This window comes from Panthera uncia (genome assembly GCF_023721935.1).
Source record: "Panthera uncia isolate 11264 chromosome C1 unlocalized genomic scaffold, Puncia_PCG_1.0 HiC_scaffold_3, whole genome shotgun sequence".
NCBI lineage: Eukaryota > Metazoa > Chordata > Mammalia > Carnivora > Felidae > Panthera > Panthera uncia.
Genome location: NW_026057584.1, coordinates 73,260,321 through 73,285,182, shown reverse-complemented (window position 1 = coordinate 73,285,182; position 24,862 = coordinate 73,260,321). Strand labels below are relative to the sequence as shown.

General features: G+C 37.5%; 2 protein-coding genes across 2 annotated transcripts in view; one reads left to right on the top strand and one right to left on the bottom strand.

The window, feature by feature from the left end:
* GALNT5 (polypeptide N-acetylgalactosaminyltransferase 5) overlaps positions 1-10,933 on the top strand; it is a 41,634-nt gene extending 30,701 nt beyond the window's left edge. The window contains exons 8-10 of the mRNA XM_049615620.1: positions 3,277-3,357; positions 6,432-6,593; positions 9,792-10,933. Of these exons, the coding sequence (XP_049471577.1) occupies positions 3,277-3,357; positions 6,432-6,593; positions 9,792-9,932 (384 nt within the window). The 3' untranslated portion in view covers positions 9,933-10,933. The remainder of the gene's footprint in view (positions 1-3,276; positions 3,358-6,431; positions 6,594-9,791) is intronic.
* A 5,367-nt stretch (positions 10,934-16,300) lies between these two features.
* On the bottom strand, positions 16,301-23,426 carry ERMN (ermin). The gene is made up of 3 exons (XM_049615619.1): positions 23,112-23,426; positions 22,348-22,440; positions 16,301-19,373 (listed from the first exon to the last, which is right to left on the bottom strand). Exons 1-3 carry the CDS (start codon positions 23,350-23,352, stop codon positions 18,856-18,858), a joined length of 852 nt encoding a protein of 283 aa, XP_049471576.1. The 5' UTR covers positions 23,353-23,426; the 3' UTR covers positions 16,301-18,855.
* Positions 23,427-24,862: the final 1,436 nt, after the last annotated feature.

Sequence of the window (24,862 nt, the reverse complement as noted above, 5' to 3'; positions counted from 1 at the left end):
TCATTTTTATAGGTCAAAATAGAATAGCAGCTATTTCAGGTGGTTTATCCTGATATTTTATTTCTAGGTAACTCATTAGGGAGAACACCGTGGATTTATACACTGTTCAAATTATTTGTCTGTAAAATAAACTGACACTTTTTTTTTAAAATTCCAACTCCTGAGTAAGGAAAAAAGAAATTCTCACCATATTCTGTCCTAACACAGAATCTCAGCAAGAGCATTACTGAACTTTAACCACCAGAGGGAACTAAAAAACTACCTTTTGCCTCCTCTGTGAGGCTAATGTGTGTAAGAGTTCCCATGAAATTTTTGAAGAGCTCTTCTATAAACAGCCTGCTGATGCCTGAGCTATAATATATTAAAATGCACAAAGTATTTTTAAATTATTTTTTTGAATTCTATTTGTTGCCTTCCTCAGACAAATTACAATCAAGATGCCATTGGCTTCTCTTTGAAGCAACTAGTAGGGAGCATTATTACCACTTAAAAAAAAAAGAAGAAGAAGAAGAAGAAGAAGAAGAAGAAGATCTTTCACTAGGCATTTCAGACTTAAGATTAACTGAACCATTATTTTAGGTGGAGAGTCTTGAAAAATCCCAAGAAAATATTTTACAATTTAAATCCAGTGAAAGGGTTTTTGTTTGTCTTCTTTTCTTTTTTATAAGAACCGATCATTTATTGTGGAACCAAAAATGTTTGATGAATAAAAGAACCTCACTAACAATGTGTCTTTATACACATTGGATTAAATGGTTAGTAAGCAGCCTATAGCCTAATGTTTAGCAAATGCCGTGATAAACTGTGGGGAACTCCACCTGCTAAATTGGAAAACGGAAGAATTCAAAATGGATAAATTTTGAAAAACAATTGAAAAACTTACATACTGCCTGGTGAAAAAAAAAAGATTGAAATGGTTTACATTAAAAACACAAATATAATTTTTTAAGTTTATTTATTTATTTTGAGAGAGACAAAGAGAGAGCATGAGCAGGAGAGAGACACAGGGGGAGAGGGGGAGAATCTCAAGCAGGGATCCATGCTCAGCATGGAGCCTGAGGCAGAGCTCAATCCCAGGACCCTGGGATCATGACCCGAGCCAAAATCAAGAGTCAGAGGCTCAACCTACTGAGCCACCCAGGCGCCCCTGAATACAAGTCAATGTTTAAAACCATTCGCAAGTCAATAAAGAATAACAACCCCTTAGCACTTCATAAATCGTTTATACGTGAAGAAAAACAGTTTCTCCAGAAACCTCTGATCAGGAGGAAGGGAAACAAATCTTCAGAGAACTGGGGGGAGTGGTAAGTAAGGGAAAGAAAAATCTTCTCCTTCCATCCAATGCCTTTCCATGTTTGGCAGAAGGGACTGTACAAAATAAATACAAAGTAATCAGTTAAACCAGGGGTTCCCATATACTGCTCTGGGCAAGGTTAGTTGTGCTGCCAGAAATAGGATCCCAGGGCCAAATATATTTGGCAAACACACTGCACTCCCTCGTGTAGCAGACAACTAAACATTACCATCCTAGGGGTTCTGCCAGGTTCTGGAGCAGTCCAACCTGTTCAGCTGTAGTGAAGCCAGAGTTTTCCAAACACGTGGGAAGATATTTTCTGAGTAATCCACAAATACAGAAGTTTATATTTATCTCAGTGAAAATCCAGACAACAACTGGATCGCATTTCCCTTCTTTAATCTCTAGGATTATCCTCCTTCAGTGCATTTCTATTAAATCTCTTCTCTGAAGTTGATTCCTTCTGTGTGTCCTGACCGCTCCATTAACTAGTGGTGGATTGTCTCTTCCCATATTTGTCACGTTAAATTGTGAATAGAGCTTTCTTTGAAGATTTCTGATGGAAATTCTGTCCTTCTAGAGTTCTTTTCCATGCCAGCCGCCCTAGAAGTAACCACCCTGGCACTATTTTTATGCCTGTCAAAGTTCCTATCCAATGCAAGTAGTTCACCTTGCATCTCAAACCCAAATGAAGGTCAATGCAAGGTTCAGATTCCCAAGGGAGAATCTAGCTTCCCTGTTGTCTCCCTGTGCCACTGGGTAAATTGTTTTCCCCAGGACACCATTCTAGTGAGGGTCTACAGTTGTCCACCTTTATGTGAAAGACTGCAATCCCAACTCTCTGGCTTGTCCATGCCCAAGTTTTTTCTCCTGTCCTTACAATATCAGTCCATTGCTTACCAGCATTTGCGATTTTTCCACTTGCTAAAAGGTTTTGTTTTGTTTTCTGCATTTGGTGGTCCCTGAATATTTGCCTTACTTTCTTGCAACCTAAGCTATGCATGTAAAAGTGAGGACCAACCAGTGAGCATGCTGTTATGAAGGCTCACAACTCTGTGAGCTGGACAGTTGCATCATAAAGCACCCCGGATTTAGAGTTCTGTGTTAGGCACGATAGAACAGGAAAGGGCACAAATAGTGTCCCTGCCAACAAAGACTTTCCCCCCACTCCCAGCTCAGAAGGCTTTCCTGAGTGTAGATTTGACTCTACACAGCTCTTCTAGAAATCTAAGAAGTCTAAATCGCCCTATTAACTCACCATCTCATTAGCCTTCCCCAAGATGTCAAAGAGGGCAAGAGAATCAACATTTTTCTGCATTAAATGGTGACTTATAGAAAGCTGCCTCCATATTTGACCCTGTAAATCCACTAAAAACCTGGGGGGCCTGCCAGATAGTGTCTTTAAGCTTGGCTCTGTACTAGCTTTCATGACTTTCCTATAATGAATTGTAGCTTGCCTGAGTCATTAGGAAGATTCTGACAGGGAATCAGCTGGACTCTGCTGTTCTTTGAAGGACTCCATTTATCTATGATTCAGTGCCTAAGCAGTGAAATAGCTTGGAGGGGTCAGCCAGGGAACAGAGCCCATAACTGTTGGTTTGATTAAATTGCAAGTATGTGCGTTGACTTTTAATGTATGCATCAGAAAAACTTGAGACAAGAAAATAACTACTTCTCATGCTACCTTTTGCTCATTCCCTATTCAGCATTCCAGGCAAGGGTTAATTAAAAGCTTCTGTTTGTTGGCTCTGTGGCTGAATCATAGGCCTAAATTGACAGATTGAAGCTGTACTTTAGCAAGATTACATTATGTCTCTGTTAGAGATAGCAACCAATAAAATCGTATAGTGTTAAGTAATGCTAAGCTATCAACTTAACTATCTTTTAACCTTATTATAGTTTTATGGCCTGTGTTTTCTGAATGTCTTGTTCTACTTCAAAATATTTTTTTCTTAATGCATATTTTATATTTTGCTTCCTAGCTTATTAATGTGGCCTTGGGCAAATGCATTTCCATTGAAAACACCACAGCCACTTTGGAAGACTGTGATGGAAGCAGCAAGGTACCTGGGCTGGGTTTTCTCTCTCATAGGTGCAGTGGATAGATGGCCCAGGTGTAGGTGATAAGTGCAGGGTATGGCACATTTACTGCTCGCTTGAGAAATTTATTTTCGCTTTTACAAACAATAATTAATTTATAAATTTCTACATAATCATACGCTTGGCGATAAGAGAGCCCACAACTAAACGTACAGACAGCGAGCAAGGGAGTAAAAGTGTGGGTACTGAAGTCAACCCACCAGGGACCCAATGCTGGCTCCACGGCTTTCGAAAGTGTGTTAACTTTGCAAACCCTTTAACCTTTAGGTAAATAGTCATGATAACAGTCCCTCCCCCTAAAACAGGTTTGAAGATGAAATTATGTGATACCGATGAAGCATGTAGAACGATATTTAACACTTAGTGCTCCACAAATGTTCACTGTTATAATGATAAAGACACAAAATGTGAAAAATTTAAAAAAAGTTATGTATAAAGATAAAATAATAAAGGAAATGAAGGAAGAACATATTTTTAAATAATCTAAGGGAGAAATTTTGTTTTGATTCAGTCCCCTCCTCCCCATTCTCATACATATAAAGGAGCATAATGCAAATTACATAATCCATGATCCATGATCGAAAACCCTTCAACAAATCTCTGACAAACTCAGAACACAATGGATAGGGGAGGAAGGAGGGCTCAGGAGCACAGGGCAAGGACTCTGCAGTGCTGGAGGTGAGCTCTGAGTGATGGGACCTCCCTCTTCAACATGCGTTCCCTACCCATTCTCATTCTGTGGGGATATTATTGGTTTGGGTGCCAAATAAAACTCATAGGAACATCAGTACATGAGTACAATGCAGCTTCCTAAAATTGTAGATCACACTTTGGTGGAGAAATCATTTTGTGATGACAATCTAGGCTTGCCCAGACTTTGACTTAGAGACATTGCCTATATATATATATATATACATATATATATATGTTTATTTAGTTTTGACAGAGAGAGAGACAGAACATGAGCGGGGGAGAGGCAGAGAGAGAGGGAAACACAGAATCCAAAGCAGGCTCCAGGCTCTGAGCTGTCAGCACAGAGCCCGATGCAGGGCTCAAACTCACAGACTGCAAGATCACGACCTGAGCCGAAGTCAGACGCTCAACCGACTGAGCCACCCAGGCACCCCAAGACATTGCTTATATTTTTGAGCACATTTCCTCTCCACTCTTAATTCAAAGCTGCTACTAGAAGAAAGGCATCTTTGTCATCTGTGTTGCTATAATTCAGCTAAGGATTATAAACTTGAAGCTAAGGGAACTCTCTTTTAATTAGGAAAGAAGGGAGGTAGAGGGAAGAGAAATGTGTCAAAAATCATTTGAAATACACAACTTGCATATTAACCATTCAGAGAGGAAATAAAGTCATAAATTATAAAACCACAAGTAGTCCGAATCATATGAAAGCAAAATATTATTTAAGTCAGTCCTTCAAGACTCATTATTTTAGTGATTTTCCATGCCTGATTAAACCAGTATTTTATCTGAAGACCCAAATTGTAGTCTGGATAACCACTGAGCCTCTCAAGGACATACTAGGAGGTGAAAATATGAATATGCAGCCCCCTGCTTTCAAAAAAAAAAAAAAAAACACCCATCTCCCTTTTTGTCTTGTTACTCATTTTTAGCTTCTGCTTCTTATAGTTTGTTTGAGTAATAAGAAGTAAGGGAAAGTTGGAGGAAGTTAACTTATCTGGGGCCGAATTAACTAAACTTTATACCAAGCCAGTTAATAACATTCATCCAAAAAAAGCACAAAAGGAATAAATTTCTAGGATTAACCACCAAGCTCTATCCTTCACCTTACCTAAAAAGTCCCCTATTAGCTTTTCATTAACTATTACCTTTTCAACCAGTTGAGATGTCCCTTCTAAAGGTAATATCTAGCTTCTCTTTGTAGCCACCTCACTTCCTTGTACTATGGCATAAGACCATGCATCTCAAATTTTAATGTGCACACAAATCACCTGGAAAGTTTGTTACAATACAGATTCCGATTCAATAGTTCATGATGGGGCTGAGAGTCAGGCGTTTCAACTACCTCCCCGGTGATACTGATGTTGGTCCAGGGAGTACCCTTTGAGTGGTGAGGTCTAACCCAATGACAAGTGTGATAATCTAACTTACATCTCAGTTACATTACAAATGATTCACTAGATAAAAACATTTAGATAGATTTTACCAGAAGTCTATTTTTTATGTTTATATTGGTGCAAAACAACAGACGTCCCCCAGACCAAGAGCCATAAAGTAATTGACCAGACAGATAGTACTAGGTTGTAAATAACTGGAGAAAGGACTTATAAAAATCTAAAACCTGGTTTAAATACCTGAAACAGTATTTACTTTAGACTTCAGCAACTCTCCCAAACTGGACTTCTCCAAGAGTAATTCTTGGGAACTAGGGGATGCTAACAGAGCAGAGCCCGATGAGTCTTTCTGCTATCAGCAAAGAAAGATTTTTGACATTGCTTACATTAGAAACATTTTTTACCCTTAAGAAAGATTGTGGACCTTTCCTACAAAGCCTCTAGGAGTCCAGTAATCTGGATACTCTTAAAGAAGCATAATCATTTCCACCAAAGTAATTTTGGGCTGTGACTTAGACCTCCTTGTAGCCCTAATGGCTCCAGGTGGTTTGAATGTTTCACTGCCTCAAAACACCAGGCTTATCTGGGGTTCCGAGTTACCTGAAATGACCTCCGTTTGCGCCTATGTACTAACTGCACTAAATAATTTTTATTATTGCAACTCACATTTATTGAGGGCTTACTGTGTGGTAAATAAACACCTAGCAGTCATTACCTCAACTCTGAGATACACGCTGTTGCTATCCAACTTAAAAATGACAAGAATGAAATGCGATATGGTAATAGTATGCCCGTACTGTCCGAACTGAAAGTGGCAATACCAGGATTTGGGTACAAAACATTTGATCAGAGTGCCCATCTCCTTAACCATTGCTAACAAAACTGTGAAGCAAAGACCCTACCTGTGTTTGTTGCTGAAAGTGACCTTTTCTTTATTCATTTCCCGACAGCTTCAGCAATTTAATTATACCTGGCTAAGACTTATTAAACATGGAGAGTGGTGCTTAGCTCCAGTCCCTGATACCGGGGCCCTGAGGCTGCACCCTTGTGATAACAGAAACAAAGGGCTAAAATGGCTGCATAAATCAACATCAGTCTTTCATCCGGAACTGGTAAGCAAAATATCTGTACCTCTTCTTTATCACAAATCCAACTTCCAATTAAAGGGGACATAAAACTCTCATTGTCGGCTTCCTCACTCAGAACCTTTAAATGTGTTTGTGATGATCGAGGCAATATAGAAGTTCATACAGAGAGATAAACAGATATATTTTTTTTTTATAAATTGGCAAGTCTTTTTTCTTTTACAAAATTTATTTCAGGTAGGTTGTTTTAAATATAAGTCACCGGGTTCCTTGGTTACATTACTATCAGCATCTTTGTTTCTGTAAGTCATTTGCCTCAGTCAACTAACAGCAGCAAAAATAATGCTTATGGGCTAGAACTGGTTCTCAATGGTCACCAGAAAAGCCTATAAGGAGAGTATATGGGGAAAACAAGAACCAGCGTGCTTTCTACAAGGCCTGCAATTTAGGATGAATCCGGTTTTTTTGACATTCTGCCTCCTTTCCACAAGGGGTGACTTTTCCTCATCCCCCACCCTGGTTACCAGAGACCTGGCTCTCAACAGGTGTTGGAACCAGCTCCCACCAGCTTGTAGGAGCTAATTGTGCACTAACTTCACATTCAATGACATCACACTGGTAGCTTGAAACAAGCCATGATGGGAGTATTACATAAACCCATGCTACAGATCTGGGGGTGTTTGTCCAGAGGTCCAGCTGTTAATATTTCCTAGACCACCCCTGCTATAACTTCTTCATTCTCAAAGTCCTGACAGTTTTCCTCAATGGTATTTTTTAAAGTTTATTTATTTCTTTTGAGAGAGAGAGAGAGAGTGTCTGTGTGTGTGTGTGTGTGTGTGTGTGTGTGTGAGTGATGGAGGGACAGAGAGAGAGGAAGAGAGAGAACCCCAAGCAGCCTCCCTGCTGTCCGCACAGAGCCTGACACGGTGCTCGATCTCATGAACTATGAGATGATGACCTGAGCCAAAACCAAGAGTCAGATGCCTAACTGCCTGAGCCACCCAGGCACCCCTTCCCCAATTCTATTTTAACAAGATATCAAATCGTAAGCTTTGGTGTAAGATCTTGGGGTGGCAAGAATAGTTTCAGGAGGGCCTTCCTAAAGTCTCTACTATCTCACTAGCAAGTAGCCATCAAATCCACAAAATGTACTGGGTGCATGAAGACCATCATTTTGCTCAGGCCTATCCCCAAAGTCAGCACGCTTCTTTTTCTCCTTAGAGTGCCTCCATTCCTTTTGATGTCACAGCCAGTGACCACTCCCTTCATGACAGTTTTCTTCCCGCTCAGGATCAAAACCAGGGTCTGAGCAACATGCTTCCCAATCTTCCTCCCTTTTAATTTTCTCTGTTATATTTCAGTTCCTTCTGGACATTTTTTTTTCCTTGTTAGTGATAATGGCTCTTGTTGACTTATTCAGAAAAATGAAATATTACTAGTGTACAAGTTACTAATTTTATATTTCATGGTGTTGGGAAAATGCATAAACATCTATTGAATATTCTCTTTGGCTTCCTTAACCTTATGCCAAACAAAGCAGGAGGTGTTGGGGGAGGTGGTGGGTGCAGGGGAGAGAAAGGATGAGAATGAGAACACATTTTTCATCTCCAGAAGTGAATCTGTTACCAGGGAGAAAAATTCAGGCTGGTGAGAAAATATTTAGGAGTAAGCAGCCCTTAAATCACATAGGTCTTATTTACAAACTGGCTTGACCCCATTGAGAACTTAAGCCTTCATTAGCTGATTTTTATACAGGCTTAATTTTGGTCCCTCTAAATGGTAAACCAGTTTGTAAAGAGAGTAATTTAATTAAGATAGCAAAAATTGGATAGCTGTTTCCCGACATTGGTTGTGCCTGTGACTTTGTATCATGCCACATAGCTGCCTTCTGCCTTCGGTTCCCCATTTCCATGCTGCTAGATGTTATGGAGATGAATGTCTTAATAATAGTCTTCCTTATTTTTTCAGTGTTTTGGTAGTTTTTATACTAAACCTCCTGAATCCTCCAAAGCATGTTAAGAGAAATGGAGAATACGACTATGAGTATCAAGAACATATCTTTTCTTTTAGCATTAGGAGTTGAGAGCTTCATGGAAGGAAGTAGGGTAATAGTGAGTTTGACCCTGAATACCAATGCATTGTTAAAATGATACATTTCCAACCTGCATTTCAAAGATGTTCTCTAAGCCCACCCACCCAAATGCTCTGGATTATGGACACCTAAAAGGAAATCATTTCATAGGTAGCTTCTAAATACTGGGGCATGGAATGACCCTCCACTACTGGTTCCCTCATCAAGTGTCTTTAGGTTGGGGACAAGTTGTTCAGTTACCACTTTATAATCCACTGGCAGAACATTGTAGATAATCCAGGATGATTTTGCTCAAGGCCAACTCCTTTACAAAACCTTGAGCATACTCAAACATCATCTTACCAGAGTCCTACAGGATGACAATGTTTTTGTAGGAACACCTTTAAAACAAACTATTATGAAGCCACCCCTGTTTGATATATTCTTTTGAATAATTCAAAACAATGTACGTATGATTAAGACTACCTTTGTCATAGTCATGGAAAATTGAGAGAATTAAAAGGTGAAAAAATATATAAAGCCATAAGCATGTTCTAAATTGGTTATCCATTATTTCTAGGATATTCAATAAATATTAACCAATAATAGAACTTCTCTGAAATACCTTTGACTTTTTTCTAACTACCTCTGGATTTTCTGAACATCAGGAATCATGTACTATCAGAGATTATGGTGGAAAGCTTATAAATATATACATCATTTCTAGCACTTTGTATTCCAAGTTTGCATTATAAGGTATGAACTCAATTAAGACATTAACTAACTCACTTTTTGCAATGGGTATTTTTTCATGATCACCATCAATTAGAGAACCATCATCTATCAAATATAGTAAATGCCGTATGGAATTATTTTCTTTAAATAATAGAGTTATCAAACCTGTTGTCAGAAAATAAATCTTTTGCCTCCTCCCTGAGGAAGTCGTAAAAGTCTTAACAGCCTTGTAGCTTGGCAAAGTGAGATAGAGACAAATTTAATACAGTCTAAAGACTGTGTGCATATTGTTAATTTAGGCAAGAAGAATTCCTGAGGAATCAAAAATATAATTATCTTTTTTTTATTAGTTTGTATTTCTTTATATGGCAGTTGTCAAATTCATTCTGTGGCTCATTCCAGATTCTCTTTCTTTCTAGGTGAATCACATTGTTTTTGGAAACTATCATCAGTTGTTATGCTTAGAAGGAAATGTTTCTCAGAAGACCCTGAAAGTTGGTGCTTGTGACCCAGTGAAGCAGTATCAGAAGTGGAAATTTGAAAAATATTATGAAGACTAAAGAGCAACTAATATTTTTTTATCCAGTAAACCCATTAGACACTGAAAATTACAGTGGAGGTGGGGACTGTGTTTCTCCGTGGTAGTTTACATTCTCAAAATTAATAGCCTTTGAATAGGAGATTAAAACACCCACAATAGTTAAGAAACCAAGAGTGAGCTCAGGGAAACAGTCTAACATTGGATTGGAGTCCTTCTTCAACTCTAGGTGGCCTTTTGAATTGCTGCTTCCTGTCCTGTGCTGGACCTCAGCCTGCAAGCTTCCCTATGTGATCAAACAGGTAACTGGAAATGAAGCCAAAAGTACTGGAGGAAGCACAGTGATATTCACGATGACTGAGTCTGATAATAACCAGCTCCTTGGGCGTCACAAGTTGGTATAATCAATGAGAACCTAGACCTTTATTTACTGTTTTTAATAAAACAATGACTTGAGTTCCTATGGTGAAAAGACCTTAGAAACACACACAGATGCCGTCTTGATGAAGTCCCTTCCAATTACACTCATGTTCGCCTACCAGTGTGAAGAGTATCAATATCATACTCCCCAATGGTAGAGCTTTAATCTAGATGACTACATAATGTTATTTTGTTTTTTCCCCATATGAGTCAATGGAAAAAATTTTCAGTGAGGAAGTCAAATGCTGATTCAATTCTAGATATACACATTGTTTTAATTCATTTTGTGCTTTTAAAGCTACACTTAAAAAAAAAAAAACAGTCTTATTAGCAACCTCCTAGACCTATGTGGATGTTAAAAAGGAAAGAAAAAAGGCAAAGAAAAAGACTGGGTGGGTCACAGTACACAGTAGTCACGAAAAATACACTTAATCGTTGAACACGCTCTAATGCAAGATCAGATAAGAGGAGCTGAAATAAATAAAGCAGAAATAGAGCAATGAGGGGCACCTGGGTGGCTCTGTCAGTTAAGCCTCTGACTCTTGATTTAGGCTCAGGTCATGATCCCATGATGGAATAGAGCCCTGCATCCTGCTTGGGATCCTCTCTCCCTCTCTCTCTGCATTTCTCCTGCTTGTGCTGTCTCTCTCTCTCTCAAAATAAATAAATAAATAAACAAACATATTTTTTTTTAAAAAAAGAAATAAAGCTCTGAAAAATATTAAAGATTTATATAAAATAGTATTTTAGATTTAACAGCATTCACAGGGTTGAAATATGTTTAAAAAGCTCTAAAAGATTCCAAAGTAGAAATAAAATGAAGTAAACATAATGAAAGGGGAAGAGAATAAGAATATACAACCCTTAGGAAGAGAGTTAAGAAAAAAATTGATCTAGACTTGGCCAAAAAAGAAAGGGAATATAGCACCTCTATGGGGTGGGGTGGGAGTGGGGAATGAGGCCATAGATGTGGACCTAGTGATAACACCGATAAATTGGGGACAAAGTCCAATTTTTCTTTGGTCCAAACTGAGCTCCTAATCTTAGGGATGCCAATACTTAGGCATACTAGAAAAGGTTTTAGAAATCCTAGTATCTTTTATACTGGTTTTTTAGTAAGAAAATTGATACCCAAAAGATGAATTATGTGTCTAAAAATCCCACACCAGTTAGTGAGAGATGATGATTAGAATTTGGATCTCTAAAGAGAGGGCTCATTCCACTGCCCCAAGCCACTGGCCCAAACAAATCTGATCTAGAGCATTCTTAAGATAGAGATACATAAAGCTTTTCGCTGGAGTTGGGTCTCTGGAGGATAACCATGCTATACGCTTGTTAATATAAAAACAAATGAAACTTTGTTCAGTCGAGCTGATGGTAAAACTGGGCATCTTCATTCTGACTTCCTATTTAAAATTTAATTTTATCTCCCAATTAATTACACAAAAGCGGAACTATAACTATGACTCAGAAGGGAAAATAGGTTTGCCTATTTGCATCGTATTTAAGATGTTTTGTTCTGATAACTGACATTGCAGATGAGATAAGAGAATGACTAGAAAATGAGATAATTCTTTTCAAAACGGATAAAACACAAGCCAGTTGCCAAAGGACTAACTGAATTGCTGACCCAAACTGAATCTGCTGAGTGCCTCATGCAATTATTTGTGTGACTGCAAAAATGTTGAAAGGTTTTATTTTATTTTTTTCCCCCAGTGTAAAAACTCTCTTTTTATTCAAAAAACGTTTCCATGAAAAACATCAACTCTGTTCAGAAAAAGACGAATTATGGCTTGGATTCACTTATCTTTGGGCATACCAATGAAAGAAATTGGAATGTTTTTCACAAAAAAAAAAAAAAAAAAAAAAAAAAAAAACCAAAACTTCTATAGTCTGTTTAGTACACACTCTCCCTGACTTCACCATGACATGCTCATAATATGAAGCTATATTTGAATCCATACTGTCAATATCACAGAGGATTATTTTCATATGTGACACGTTTATTCTTAGAAAGAATTTTAAAAACAGCTTTTACCATGTATTTTTCTATTACTCTGAGATTCAAGCAATGAATCACTCGTTAGAAATCTTATAGACCTAAATTTAAGAGTATTGACTGTGAAATCTCCTACCAACATTTTTTAAGCATTATCCTCTAAATTCTATTTTTAGAAGACTATAGTAAAGGAGTAAATGCTACTAGGTCTCTAGTACTTCTAGTGAGAAACCTTGAATGGGACACATTAGGGTCCTCTTCAGCTCTAAATCCATCAGTAGGAGGCAGTGTTACAGGGACTTCAGAGTTTTCCCTGAATTGGTTTGAGTCATTGCCTTTTCTTAGAAAAGCGTCTATACATTTTGTTACTTTAAACACAAGCATAGTTTTGGTAATATTTCACAGGACTTGTTTGATCAAAAGCTAACTTACCAGACCATCAAAGTACTTCTGAACCTTTCAGTTTGCCCAGTTTCTTTCTCTTTTTCAACAGTTACCCAGAACTTCTCCCTAAAAGATGACAGAGCTGTTGTTGGTACAGCCATGTTTCATTACTAGCATCGAATTTGCTCATTTCTGTCTGCTGACGTTCAATCAGCTGTCATTCACAGGGCCCCCAAACCACCATATGCCATAATCACAATGTATTGTTAGCTTCTCCACAACTAATCTGGAAATATTCTCAATATGAAAAACCCTTGCTTATAGTATCGCCTTAGGGATTGTAGAGGGGTAAAAAGATACCAGCTATTGTACGTAGGAATTCAATCTCTCCAGTCCACCTTGATTTTATGAATGGCTTAGAATGGTTTTCAAGGGGCTCTCATGTAAGAGAGTAGGGTTGAGGCCAGCCAGCCAGTACCATTTTATTTGTTTTAACAACTTTAACTTCCCATTCAAACACAGAAAAGAAATATGCCGCAGGTGAGGGTCCCAATATCTTCCATAAAAAACAAGGAATTTACAGAGAATAAAGGGAAAAGAGATGAGAACTAATTATCTTTGAATATCTTTGATGTGCTAGGCACTGTTTATGCCCCATCTCACTGTTGTGCACAACTCCATGAGTTAGGTCTTTTTCTCCCCAATATGCAGACAAGGAGGATGGCTGAGAGGGATTGTCTAAGATCATCCCACGAGTAAGAGATTAAAATTTAGTTTCCATTCTGTCTGAAGAAGAAGAAGAAGAAGAAGAAGAAGAAGAAGAAGAAGGAAAAGGAGAAGGAGAAGAAGATGGAAGAAAAAGAAGATAGAAGAAGAAGGAGGAGGAGGAGGAGGAGGGGAAGGAGGAGGAGGAGGAGGAGGAGAAGCAAAGAATCTCTTTGACTACAGCATGCTGCTATGATTTGTTTTTTAAGTAGAGAGGTCAACTCAGGTGGACTCAGTTAAAATCCCTTCATTGTGATGTCAAGCTTCTTAGGTCTTTCTTGGCTGTTGTATAGATAGGATAAAAGGCTACATCCTTTCTGTTAATCAACAGAAATGTAGGCTTAAGGTTAGCTACTCCCACATGCTTTGCAATAGTCCATCTCCTTGACTTCGTGGAGGACATACTCTTTTCCATTTCCTATAACATATATGAGAAGGAGAAGCAGACATAGAGAAATTGTTTCTCTGTAAATAATACTGCCAACCCTTTCTTCTACCAACCATTAATCAAAGCTGAAAGATTGTCCAGTTTGAACAGAAGTGGGAAGTAAAAAATTGAAGGGTCCTTTAATTTAAAATACAAACCAAGTCTTGTAACTTTTACTACATTGTGCAGATTGTCACCATAGTGCTTCTACAACTTTTGTGTAGGTTATTCAAACATTGCTACAAGCTGCATGCCTTGAAATGAGAAAAGGAACAGTAACCAAAGCTGATGTACACAAAATATTTATTTCTGGCAAACAGCCATTCCATGGACAGGTTTGAGTAAGCCAATGTAAAGCATTATCTATGCCTGCTGAGGTTTAATGGCTATTTCAGGTGTTGGTGGTCCTAAAAGAAAGGACCTAAAAGAAAGGGGAGGGGGGGAACCCCGTCACAACAAGCAGATTTAATGCCTCTGTTTTCAACCTAATGGGGCAGCTTATAGTTACCATCCCAATTAGGGTCTGTTTGCAAGCTTATGTGAATCATCACTTTGCAAAAACATACAGGAAAGTTCTCATTTTTCAGTAGATAGAGCAAGTTTCTAATATGTTGCATTTCTAATGATGATAGTTGCCATCAAATAAGTAACAATTTTTTTGATAACAAAGGCTTTTTATTTTATTATTGATTGGTATTTGCCAGTTCAAGGATATTAGTCATAAATATCTATATAAAATATAACCTATATATAAGATATTAACACTAATTTTTGAGAGCACAGATTACTTGACCAAAAAAAATCAATCTTTGTAAATATATATGTAAATAAACGTATATTTATATAGATAAATATGTGTATATATTTATATATATATGTGTATATATAAATATACGAGGCTCTATCTCTTATGTTTTGAAGTGAGAGAAAATAAAACCAAGAGTTTCTACTCACAAATAAAGAAAATTATGAAATGTGTTTAGATATTTTGAATTATTTTAGGTGCACAGCCTTGTCTGAATCTGGCCTTCTGGACAAAAACGTCTCCAGTAGACTTTCACTCTGGGTATTGTTTTCCATACTTCAAGGGAGTAACCAAACTTTAAATTATCAAGATGCTTGTTATTCACTCAGGAATATGCACATGCCTTAATTCTCTTCCTTCAGACAACTGCCTAAATGTTGCAAGTTTTATACATATTATCTAGAAGAAGTGGGCAGAGAAACAAGAGAAGGCAAAGGTAGAGTTAATGAAAACATCTGTTCATTCTGTTAACAGAACGAGATTAAAACTATGGAGCATAAAGGAATTTAGAGTAATTTGAACATTTTGAAGTATCCGTTTTTTCCTGCCTCTGCCCAACTGAAGTCATTATAAAGAAGGAATCAAATATGTAATATTACGTTTTGAACTAAAACCGCAAATTACTTTCCAAATTCCTGTCCAAAACTCTCCCACACTGGCAGTTAATTACTAGATATCATCCTTTGATTTTGTAACTTGCCACGTATCTATCTGTTCGGTGACCGCTGCTGTTGATTACTGCCCACGTCATTGTGTTTACATTGATTGTATGGCTTAGTCGCCTCGTGTTCTTCATGAGCTATATACGGATTTTAGTATTCATATTTATTATGTTACTGTCTGATATTTTAATATTGGCAAATGTTTGCTGTAACTTTTGACATTACTTTTTATAACCCTCTTGTTTTTATAGAGCAATGAAAGTTAAGGCTTTAAAAGTAGTTGCCTTTCTCATATGGTCAAACATATTTCTTCTTTATGATACCCCAGTGCTTCATCTTTTTCCATAATTCTCTATTATTATGTATTTTAAATATTTTTTCCTATCACTTTGAAAAACTTCAATGTCCGTTCTTCATTAGAAAATGTGCCAAAAGTACTACCCCATGTGAATATGCAGAAACAATTACTATAAAAGTGTCATCATGGTTTAAATGTATTACCTTGATGACTATAAAGATATATATATATATATATATATATATATACATACATACACACACATATGTTTTTCAAGTTATTGGAATTAAGATGTATCTAAAACAAGGGCTCAGTTCCTGTAAAAATAATAAAGCTTTTTTTTATGAACATTACATATGTATCCACCAGAAATTTTTTTTTTGCAATTTTCTACACAACCATTTTAAGACCTTTTTGAAATAAATAATGCTGTTTTGATTTTAAATAAGGTGTTCTGTTGATTTCTAAACAGCATTTATGAATAATCTTTAGTAGCTGTTGATATGCAAGGGCTCTTTCTACATTTTAAAAAGCAGCTAAAGAAAATAAATTCTAGACACCAAAAACAAGGACACAAACTTTTATTGAGAGCAAGTCAGACACAGCAATTTTTTTATTTAAGTTGTAGACAGATGATAGACAGATTCGGACATATTCCATGTCTTTAAATCTAGCATTATATGAAAGGTGAATTTTATATTGACTATGAAACAGAGCTTTTTATTAATTCCTGTTCACCCAAAAACTAAGAAAAATTAAAACTCGTGTAAGGAGTATCAACATTCTCACAATAAACCAATTTCCCTCCTACCAGGTACCAGAGTCCTTCTTCCACCCTCAAAGCTTGAACCACAAAAGCAGTAAATCTTCCAGTATAATTACCAATTTGTGTTCTAATTTATCCCGTAGAGTTGTCTAATATGTCAAATATCCCTCGTGCAATCTGAATCATACCCTTGCCTTTCCTAGGTTATAAAGAATCAAACAGTCATCTAACCCCATCATGTTACTTATAATCACTCAAGTCTGTGGCCTTCGTGTAAGATGGCAGCACAGGGCAGTGGGCATTAATGTCAAAGAATAGTTTCGGTGCTCTTTTGCAACTACACTGCCTCATCCATGAGCACTAAGCATTTACTCATTGAGCTTACCCTGAAAAAGTCTTTGTTGACAAAATATTTTGTGGTTGGTTAATTTTTGGTAAGAGCACAAAGCTAAAAAAGCCACGGTTACTAGGCGTTGGATCCCCATAAGAGCTAGGTGCTTGGCCGTGTCACACTATAGATGGTGGCCGTAGACCACCCACCTCACTCAGATTCCACAGGGATTCAACACTTCTGCTGGAACAGTTCATAATATAGGCTCTGCTGATGGTAGGTTAACAAAATGCTCCTATTCCGTGATGGATAACACATTACTGTGTTTTGAAGTTAAGTGGAAAATTGTAGGGGTCATCAGTAATCCAGAAAAGAAAATAGGTTGTCCAGGTAGAATGATTTAGAGGATCTAAATAAATAGGAAATTGTCCTACTGCACTAATCTTCTACCTAAATTTATCAAGAAAGACCTGATTTCCCTGGCTTTATTCTGAGAACTTGCATTGTCAAGAATGAAATCTTTAAGTTCCACAGATGAAGAGTGACAGAACTTTTACGTGATCAGGTTGCAAAATATCTGTTTGAAAGAATAAAAGGAGCACTTCAATCTTGAATTCAAAATTGAGTCTTGTAAACAGTAAATAATAGTACATGATACCCTGGAAATATATGACCAGGAAGAATTAAAGAAATTTCCATTAGAATGTGCAGGATTTGTTACACATAAATAAGCAATAATCTAAGAAGGGCTAACCCAGGGTTTTTCACAAAATGAAAAAGAAATAAACAAAGGGTTGAATAGTACAATGAAGACTGTATTACATTCAGACAATAAGGAATTGTCTTTTTATTTGCAGGGCCAAAAATATCTTTAACGGTGGTGACAGAAAGTTCAGAGTGATATATATGGAAGCATGAAATGAAAAATTATGAAACTATCTAAGAATATAAATATAGACTCTCCCTTTTCATAAATATTCAATACATTATTTGACACACCGGTTTGAGTGAAGCTCCATAAGTACAATTTTAAGCATCTTGATTTGGGCTGAGGTCCAGTAAATTATATATTCCCAACTATCAGAGCTTTCTCACTAAAAATACAGGCTCACGCTCTACTTTGAAAATACCCTAAGATAATTATTTCCATTTTCATAGTAACTAGTACAGTTATGACGAGACTTCTCTTGGGTTTCTAAGGAAAGAAAATTCTTCTGAGATACTGTTAATAAGAGCAAGTATAGTAATAGAGAAGGATATCCTCTTAAAATTTCACCGAAGCTGTCATTTTCATTTTTAATGAATTTAACTATGCCAGATGAGATTTTATTTTCCATCACAGAAATAAACTATCTGACTCTTTAATCTATTGCCCACCCATCTTCTAGCCCCTCCTTGTACCAACCTTACAATGAATTTCATTCATCCTGAGAACATAAAGCCAACATTTAGTCAACACAATTGTCCTGACTGACAATTGCTCAGCCCCTCTAGTGAGAAAATTTAGTGAATGATAACACCTACGAAGGAAGCCTATACAGAGTTTTCACTCTGTAGATGCCAAGGAAAACCACTTAAAACCTTTTCTGAAGATAATAGGAAAGCAAAGTATTTTGGAAAGCTTATTGCCAGAGTCTATAAAAGCATATTTAAAAGAAAGAGAACGGAACCAGTCTTTCCAGCACCCTCAATGTACAGGAAGAAAGATACCAAAAGAAATACAGGTCATTTCTAAGAGTCCTCTTTCATTTGAAGACTGTGTTTTCCAGTGTTGCTACTTTTAAAGCCGAATCATGCCACAGTCTCCAAGAGTACTTGCTATTTGCTATCTAGTGCTTACCACACGAGGCTATATTAGTAAAGTTTTAAAAAGCAAATGCCCAAGAATGAATCTAAAGCATTTTGATTTGAGGTTACCAGACTGAATTTTGTCTAGGGTTATTTCCATATTATTCTACAGTGAAGCAGGGGTTAACCTCTCACATCTTTAAAGGGGATGACTCAAATAAGGCAGGCAAAGACGCATCTCAGGAAAATAGAATTAGCTTTTGCTTTAGTGGGCACAAGAGCTTCTCAGTTCCATTTAGTTTATAAATGCATCATTGACTCGAATTCATCAATTCTTTGTTTGGTGTTCCCCTTCCTGATTTTCCGATAGGATATTGTATTGTATCTTGAATAAGCATTTCTGGAGATATCACTCTTCTTCTCAAAGTTTGGCTGCTCATCAGGTGTCACAGGTTGGGAACTAGGGCTGCTCAGTGGGGAGTCCTCATTTGCATTTCCTTCCTCTTTTAATTGGGAATCTTCAACATTTTTTTTCTTAAATTCTATCACTCGAACTTCATCTTCGTCATCATTGCAACCATCATCATCATCGTTATTAATTTCTTCATCCCAAACCTCTTGCTCCTCCTCATGTTTAGAATGCAACACATCGACTTGGCTAGGTTTCCGATATCCCAACCATTCAATTTCAGTTGCTTGATGAGCTTTGTTCTTCCCGTCCTCCTCTCCTTTCTCTTCTAGAGATTGTTCAGCAATCCTTTCCTGTCTACTTATTTCCTGGTTACCGACGCTCAGAGGAATCTTCTTCCTTTGATACCCTGTAGCAAAATCAATTCGTAATTGAAATACCCAGCTGTTATTCTTTAAATTACCTTTCTGGGCAATCATTTCCCCACAATATTCTTTATAGGATATTATTCTGTGGGCTATGGGTATGTTTTACACAATAAAATGGGTTGCACCATCTAATTAGTTTGGGCCATGGGTGGTCAGGAGTCAAATGCTAGGCTAACCATAACATCAAGCCCCCCAAAGCACACACAATGTAGTCTAAGATCTGCCTCTGATTTCTGGAGAGCCTAGATTTAAAAATCATGCTGAGATCATCTCTATATAGCTAGATTGGCCTATTATTTTAGACATGTCCCTAAAGACAACTGAATCAAGTGGTTTGGTATCATGGAGTGACTTTTACATGGCTTAATTCATCACAAATTTCACTTTTCAAGCAGATCACATCAGCATATCTGCACAATTACTACAGCATATCAGCACAATATTTATTTTACATGCTAAAGAGAACTAATTATAAGAGAATGGAGAGTGGAAGTTGTTCTCTAGGCTTTCACCACTAAAGGAACTTCTTTTATATATATATTTTCTAAATTTGTTCTTAATGTTTATTTATCATCGACAGAGAGACAGAGCGTGAGTGGGGGAGGAGCAGAGATAGAGGGAGACAGAATCTGAAGCAGATTCCAGGCTCTGAGCTATCAGCCCAGAGCCCAATAGAGGGCTTGAACTCAGGAACCATGAGATCATGGTCAAAGTCAGATGCTTAACCCACTGAGCCACCCAGGTACCCCTCTAAAGGGACTTCTGTGGGAAGTTTCAGTCTATCGTATGCATGACTCCAAGATATTGTCTGGATTCTGTCCCTTGTTGGGCCTTGGTTCACTATTCCCTTTCAACACCATAAGAGTCTTTAAAATAAAATGAGAGACAATGTTCCTCTTTGCCTTTCCCCTCCACGATTTTCTACTTTTACTGAAAGATGTTCACAAATCCATGTCCAGTTAAGAATTTTCATTTTTTTTTTCATTGTTTTGTTTTCCCAACTACAGGAACCAGATTGTAAACTCGTAAAAAGAGACAGAAGTAAAGATGGATTATCATTCCTAACTAGTTATACACGGTTCCTATCAGCATGTTTGTGCCTAGTCAATGTTCTTTACATTATAAATAAATATATGTTAGAATGTTTGCTATAATATTAAGCTTTCTTTTATTCACTTTTTTTCCCCCACAGAAACAAAGAAGCTGATCTTTAAAGAAGAAGAAGAAGAAGAAGAAGAAGAAGAAGAAGAAGCTGATCTTTTTGCTCATATCATGACTCAGGCCTGGAGTTGTCACGCACGAAATTACTTCTTGAATTTAAATTACAGTTTTTCCTCAGTTTTTTTAGCATCTTGCTATTTTCAACCCAGGAGTATTCTCTTTGGAGACTTTATAGCTGTTTGTCATTGTGAAAACAGGAGACACCAACATGTGTCTTACAGGAAAAACATATGTTCCACCAAACACAAAAGGATTTATTCTGGGAAAAATTCACCCTGAGACCATCTACTTGAAAATCCAGATTGCATTCATTCTCTGTTTGATAAAAATGAAAGATTCCAGCAAACTGTTGTCTCCAGCAGACTTCCTGATCAGAAATTTGAAAGGGTCTCCTCATGGACCTTGACATCCCTGCCTCTGAGAACTTGCTACATTGGGAACAGAAAGATTAGGGCAAAGAAGTTATTTAATTCACTTCACGGGGCATAAGTTTTATAAATGACGTGTGATAATGTAAAAGCTTAAAAATGGTTGTTCCTTACTACATTACTACAATAATGGAGGTTCCACCACTACATATGGACAGAAGATAGTCTGAGAGGCATCCAGGCAAAGTGGACAGACCCAAGAAACTGCCAGTCACATCCCTGTCTTTTTTGGTATCTATTATTTTATGCGATGTTCTAATATTTTTTTTTTTTTAAATGTATCTCTTCCACATTTTTTCCTGTTAAGGTCTTAACTAAGCTAAATCGCTCAGGTCTAATGAACTGACTTCAGTTTTGAGACAAGATGTTTATGGCGGCAAAAGAGGAAATGAGTGCTTCATTAATAGGTGTTTATCCTGTATTTGATTTGGAAATTGCTTCAACATAGATATCTTCTCAGAAGTAAAGTCTGAAAGATTTTGTGTCTCTTAGTCTCTTGAGTTTATTTGAAATATAAGTCTCTTAAAAATCAATATTCTCTTGGGGCGCCTGGGTGGCTCAGTCAGTTAAGAGTCCGACTTTGGCTCAGGTCATGATCTCGCGGTCTGTGAGTTCAAGCCCTGCGTCAGGCTCTGTGCTGACTGCTCAGAGCCTGGAGCCTGTTTCAGATTGTGTGTGTCTCTCTCTCTCTGACCCTCCCCCGTTCATGCTCTGTCTCTCTCTGTCTCAAAAATAAATAAACGTTAAAAAAAAATTTAAAAATCAATATTCTCTCATTTTGTGAAAGAACACAATTAAAATTAACTTCATCACCTGGGAGATTTCATTAACAAGAATTAGATAACCATCTTCTGCTTGCATCAGAGGCCTGGAATTTTTCTACAGATCAAATAAATTTATAGTGTTATTTTAGGTAAAACTTTAGGACAAACCCCTTTATGAAACATTCATATTTTGCTAGGTACCTGACGCAGATTTGGAGACACTAAATAAACCTGTTGTTGTTGATGTTGTTGATTTAGTGGACTAACTTACTGAGAAACTGATATCATATGGTTAGGTCAAGGCATGTCAATCAGTTATGCCAATCCAGTCAGTATTAGTCTTGATCTTCCTAGAATACTCCTTAAGGTGAAACCCACAGATAATCAGGACTACTCCCTTATCTGTCTCTAGCAGCTCTGAGTTTTTGAAGGCATTGCCTGGATTGCTTTTTCAACACCACACTCACGCAATATCCCATGCAAAACCTGCCATCCATATTCAGTCAAACAATTTCGGTGTACAAAATGGAAGTTCGTCTTACCTCCTCTGAATGTCATTTCATCGCTACTCGTTTCCTGGAGAGAAAGATCTGCCACAGCCTTATGAACAATAAAAAGATTCTCTTCTGGTTTTTCTGAGGGGAAAAACAAAAAACAACCGACACCCACAAGATTAATCCCATAATACTTAAAGCCATTCAGGATTAAATAAATTATCAATTTAGACTCGAGCTAGGTAGATCTATTTGATTTGCAATTGTGATCCCTAAAAGTAACCATTTCACTTCTTCCAATTCATTTCTTCATTGGTTCCTACTTATAAACATAAGGATAACCTCTCACTTTACATCTATATAAAGGTATAGAACCATGAACTGGGATACGTTCAGGTATATTTCAGAAGAAAAACTTGAAATACTGAATTTCCTTTGCTTAAGTAATATGTGGGCTGTAGACAATAATGATAAATAATGGCAGCAAACGTTTAAGCAACACTGAGTAATCCTTGCAACAACCGTACAAATGTCAGTACTGTCATTTCTGCCTTCTGCTAACAGAGAAAGCTAAGGCTTCAGGAGGCTAGGGGAGTTGTCTAGGGTCCCAGAGTTATCAAAGAAAGAAGCCTGAATTTGACCTGAGGCAGAAGTTTTGTCCTTCTGCTATCCAGCTCCAGTAGAACAATTGCTCAGGTCTGGGACACGGGTGGGAGGAAGGACAGCACATTCCTGTCATAATGGTTTATCAAAAGAGAATCCTGAGTTTATAAGCCAAATCAAGCAAATCGAAGACAAGGAAAATGCTTTACCTTTGAGAAGCTCCCCATCGGTGGACCAGCTGACAAGCCTATTCCCTTGTAATTTTTCATTTTTCTCCTGATTTCCTTCTGTGGGTAAGTCTTCAAGACGGCGTTCGACCCGGTAATATGGTGGGGTGCCATCCACATCACTGGCTCCCTCATTTGTTTTAGGGATTGGTTGTTGACCATTTTCAGGTGGTGTATCCCCGTTGCACTCAGCCTGACTGAATGTCCCGGGAACGTCTGTCATGATGTGCAGTTGAGCTAGATGATGTGGAGACAGCTTTGGGGAAACTGAGTGAACAGGTCCTTGATAGAAGCGTTCCAACCCCTACTCTAAGAATACAGAGTATTTACTTTAGTACATAATAAATGCTGCTTTTCTTAAAGGTATCCAGATAGAGCTTAGAACCAAAGCAATAGGATTTGTTAGATTTGCCACCAGCCCACGAGCAAGCATCCGGCCAATCACCACCTTCTTTGTCACTGAGCAGCCCCACTTGCTGAATTAATGGCAGCCTTTTGATTTACATAAACAAACAATCTGAGGCAATCAGGCTTTTGTGTTGGCATGTAGATGGGGACTTTCAGCTTGTCAGTCCCCCCTCTGGGAACAGAGATTTTTGTCCCTTTTCATAATGGCCCTTTGTCATTTTCCTTGTAACAGGAGCCACAATTGTTCCACAGCTTTAATCCAGAGAGAATGACCACCTTGAGGCATATTAGTTCTGTGTCACCAGCTTAACATTTCCAAACGGATTTTGTTCAAGTAAAACCTCAGCTATGTTGTAGGGGATAATGGCATCATTTCTCATTTATTAAAGAATAAAAACAGCTTACTGAACCTGTAAACAGGACGACCTTATTGTAAGTGGTTCTGGCAGCAGATTCCATGGTGTACTTTCAGGAGCTCAGAAAAAAGACCGAAGTAGAAGCAAAACAACACAAAACAAAACAAAAACAAATCTTGCTGTATCTTGCTAATACCAAAAATTTTACATTTCAGAATAATCCACTTGGTCTGTAGCTTCTTTTCCTTTAGTTTATTTATGTCTACTGAAGCCCAAACCCATCCTTTATAGCCCTAGTAGAATTTCCTCCGTGAAATTTTCCCTTTCCCCAGTCAGATTTATTCTCGATATTCCCTATTGATATTACCTGATGCTGGTAAAATTATAGAGCACCAACACAGTCTGCCCTTGAGGGAAACTGGTACTTATGGAAAACACCTGCTACTTACCAACCTTTCCTTTTTAAAGGAAGATGTTAATTCTTTTTCTTTTTTCTTTCTTTCTTTCTTTTCTCTTCTTTCTTTTTTTTTTTTTGGATCTCATATAGTGCAAATGATTCCAGAAACTTTTGTCCATGCTGCTCCCTCTGCTTAGAATGCCCTTCTCTTCCTCAAGGCCAAATCCCTGGCCTAACCAGTTCCTTTAAATCTCAATTCTTCAGCTGAAATATTGTCTCTTCTGTGACACTTTCCCTGACCCACAGGGGTAAGATGGGACTCCTGTTTCACATTATTTTGTCCTTCAGAGTGTTCTTCACAGTTATGATTAAACACGTAAGTGCACAATTATCTGCGTGACATCTCTTTCACCAACCAGAATCTAAGATTTTTCTAAGCAGGGACCATGGTTCGCTTGTATACATAGGTCTCCAGCATGTAGTATCTGCTTCGAACTAGGTAAGTGAGAGATATAGATAGACAGATAGATAGACAGATAATAGATAAAATTGAATAACTAAGTAAATTTGAC

Bases quoted from the DNA above. Each gene is read 5' to 3' on its own strand.
- ERMN (XM_049615619.1), bottom strand. From the start codon at position 23,352: ATGACAGACGTTCCCGGGACATTCAGTCAGGCTGAGTGCAACGGGGAT. The intron at 22,441-23,111 runs GTAAAGCATTTT...TTTTCCCCTCAG, and splicing joins CGATGGGGAGCTTCTCAAAG to AAAAACCAGAAGAGAATCTT. The intron at 19,374-22,347 runs GTAAGACGAACT...ATTTTGCTACAG, and splicing joins TGAAATGACATTCAGAGGAG to GGTATCAAAGGAAGAAGATT.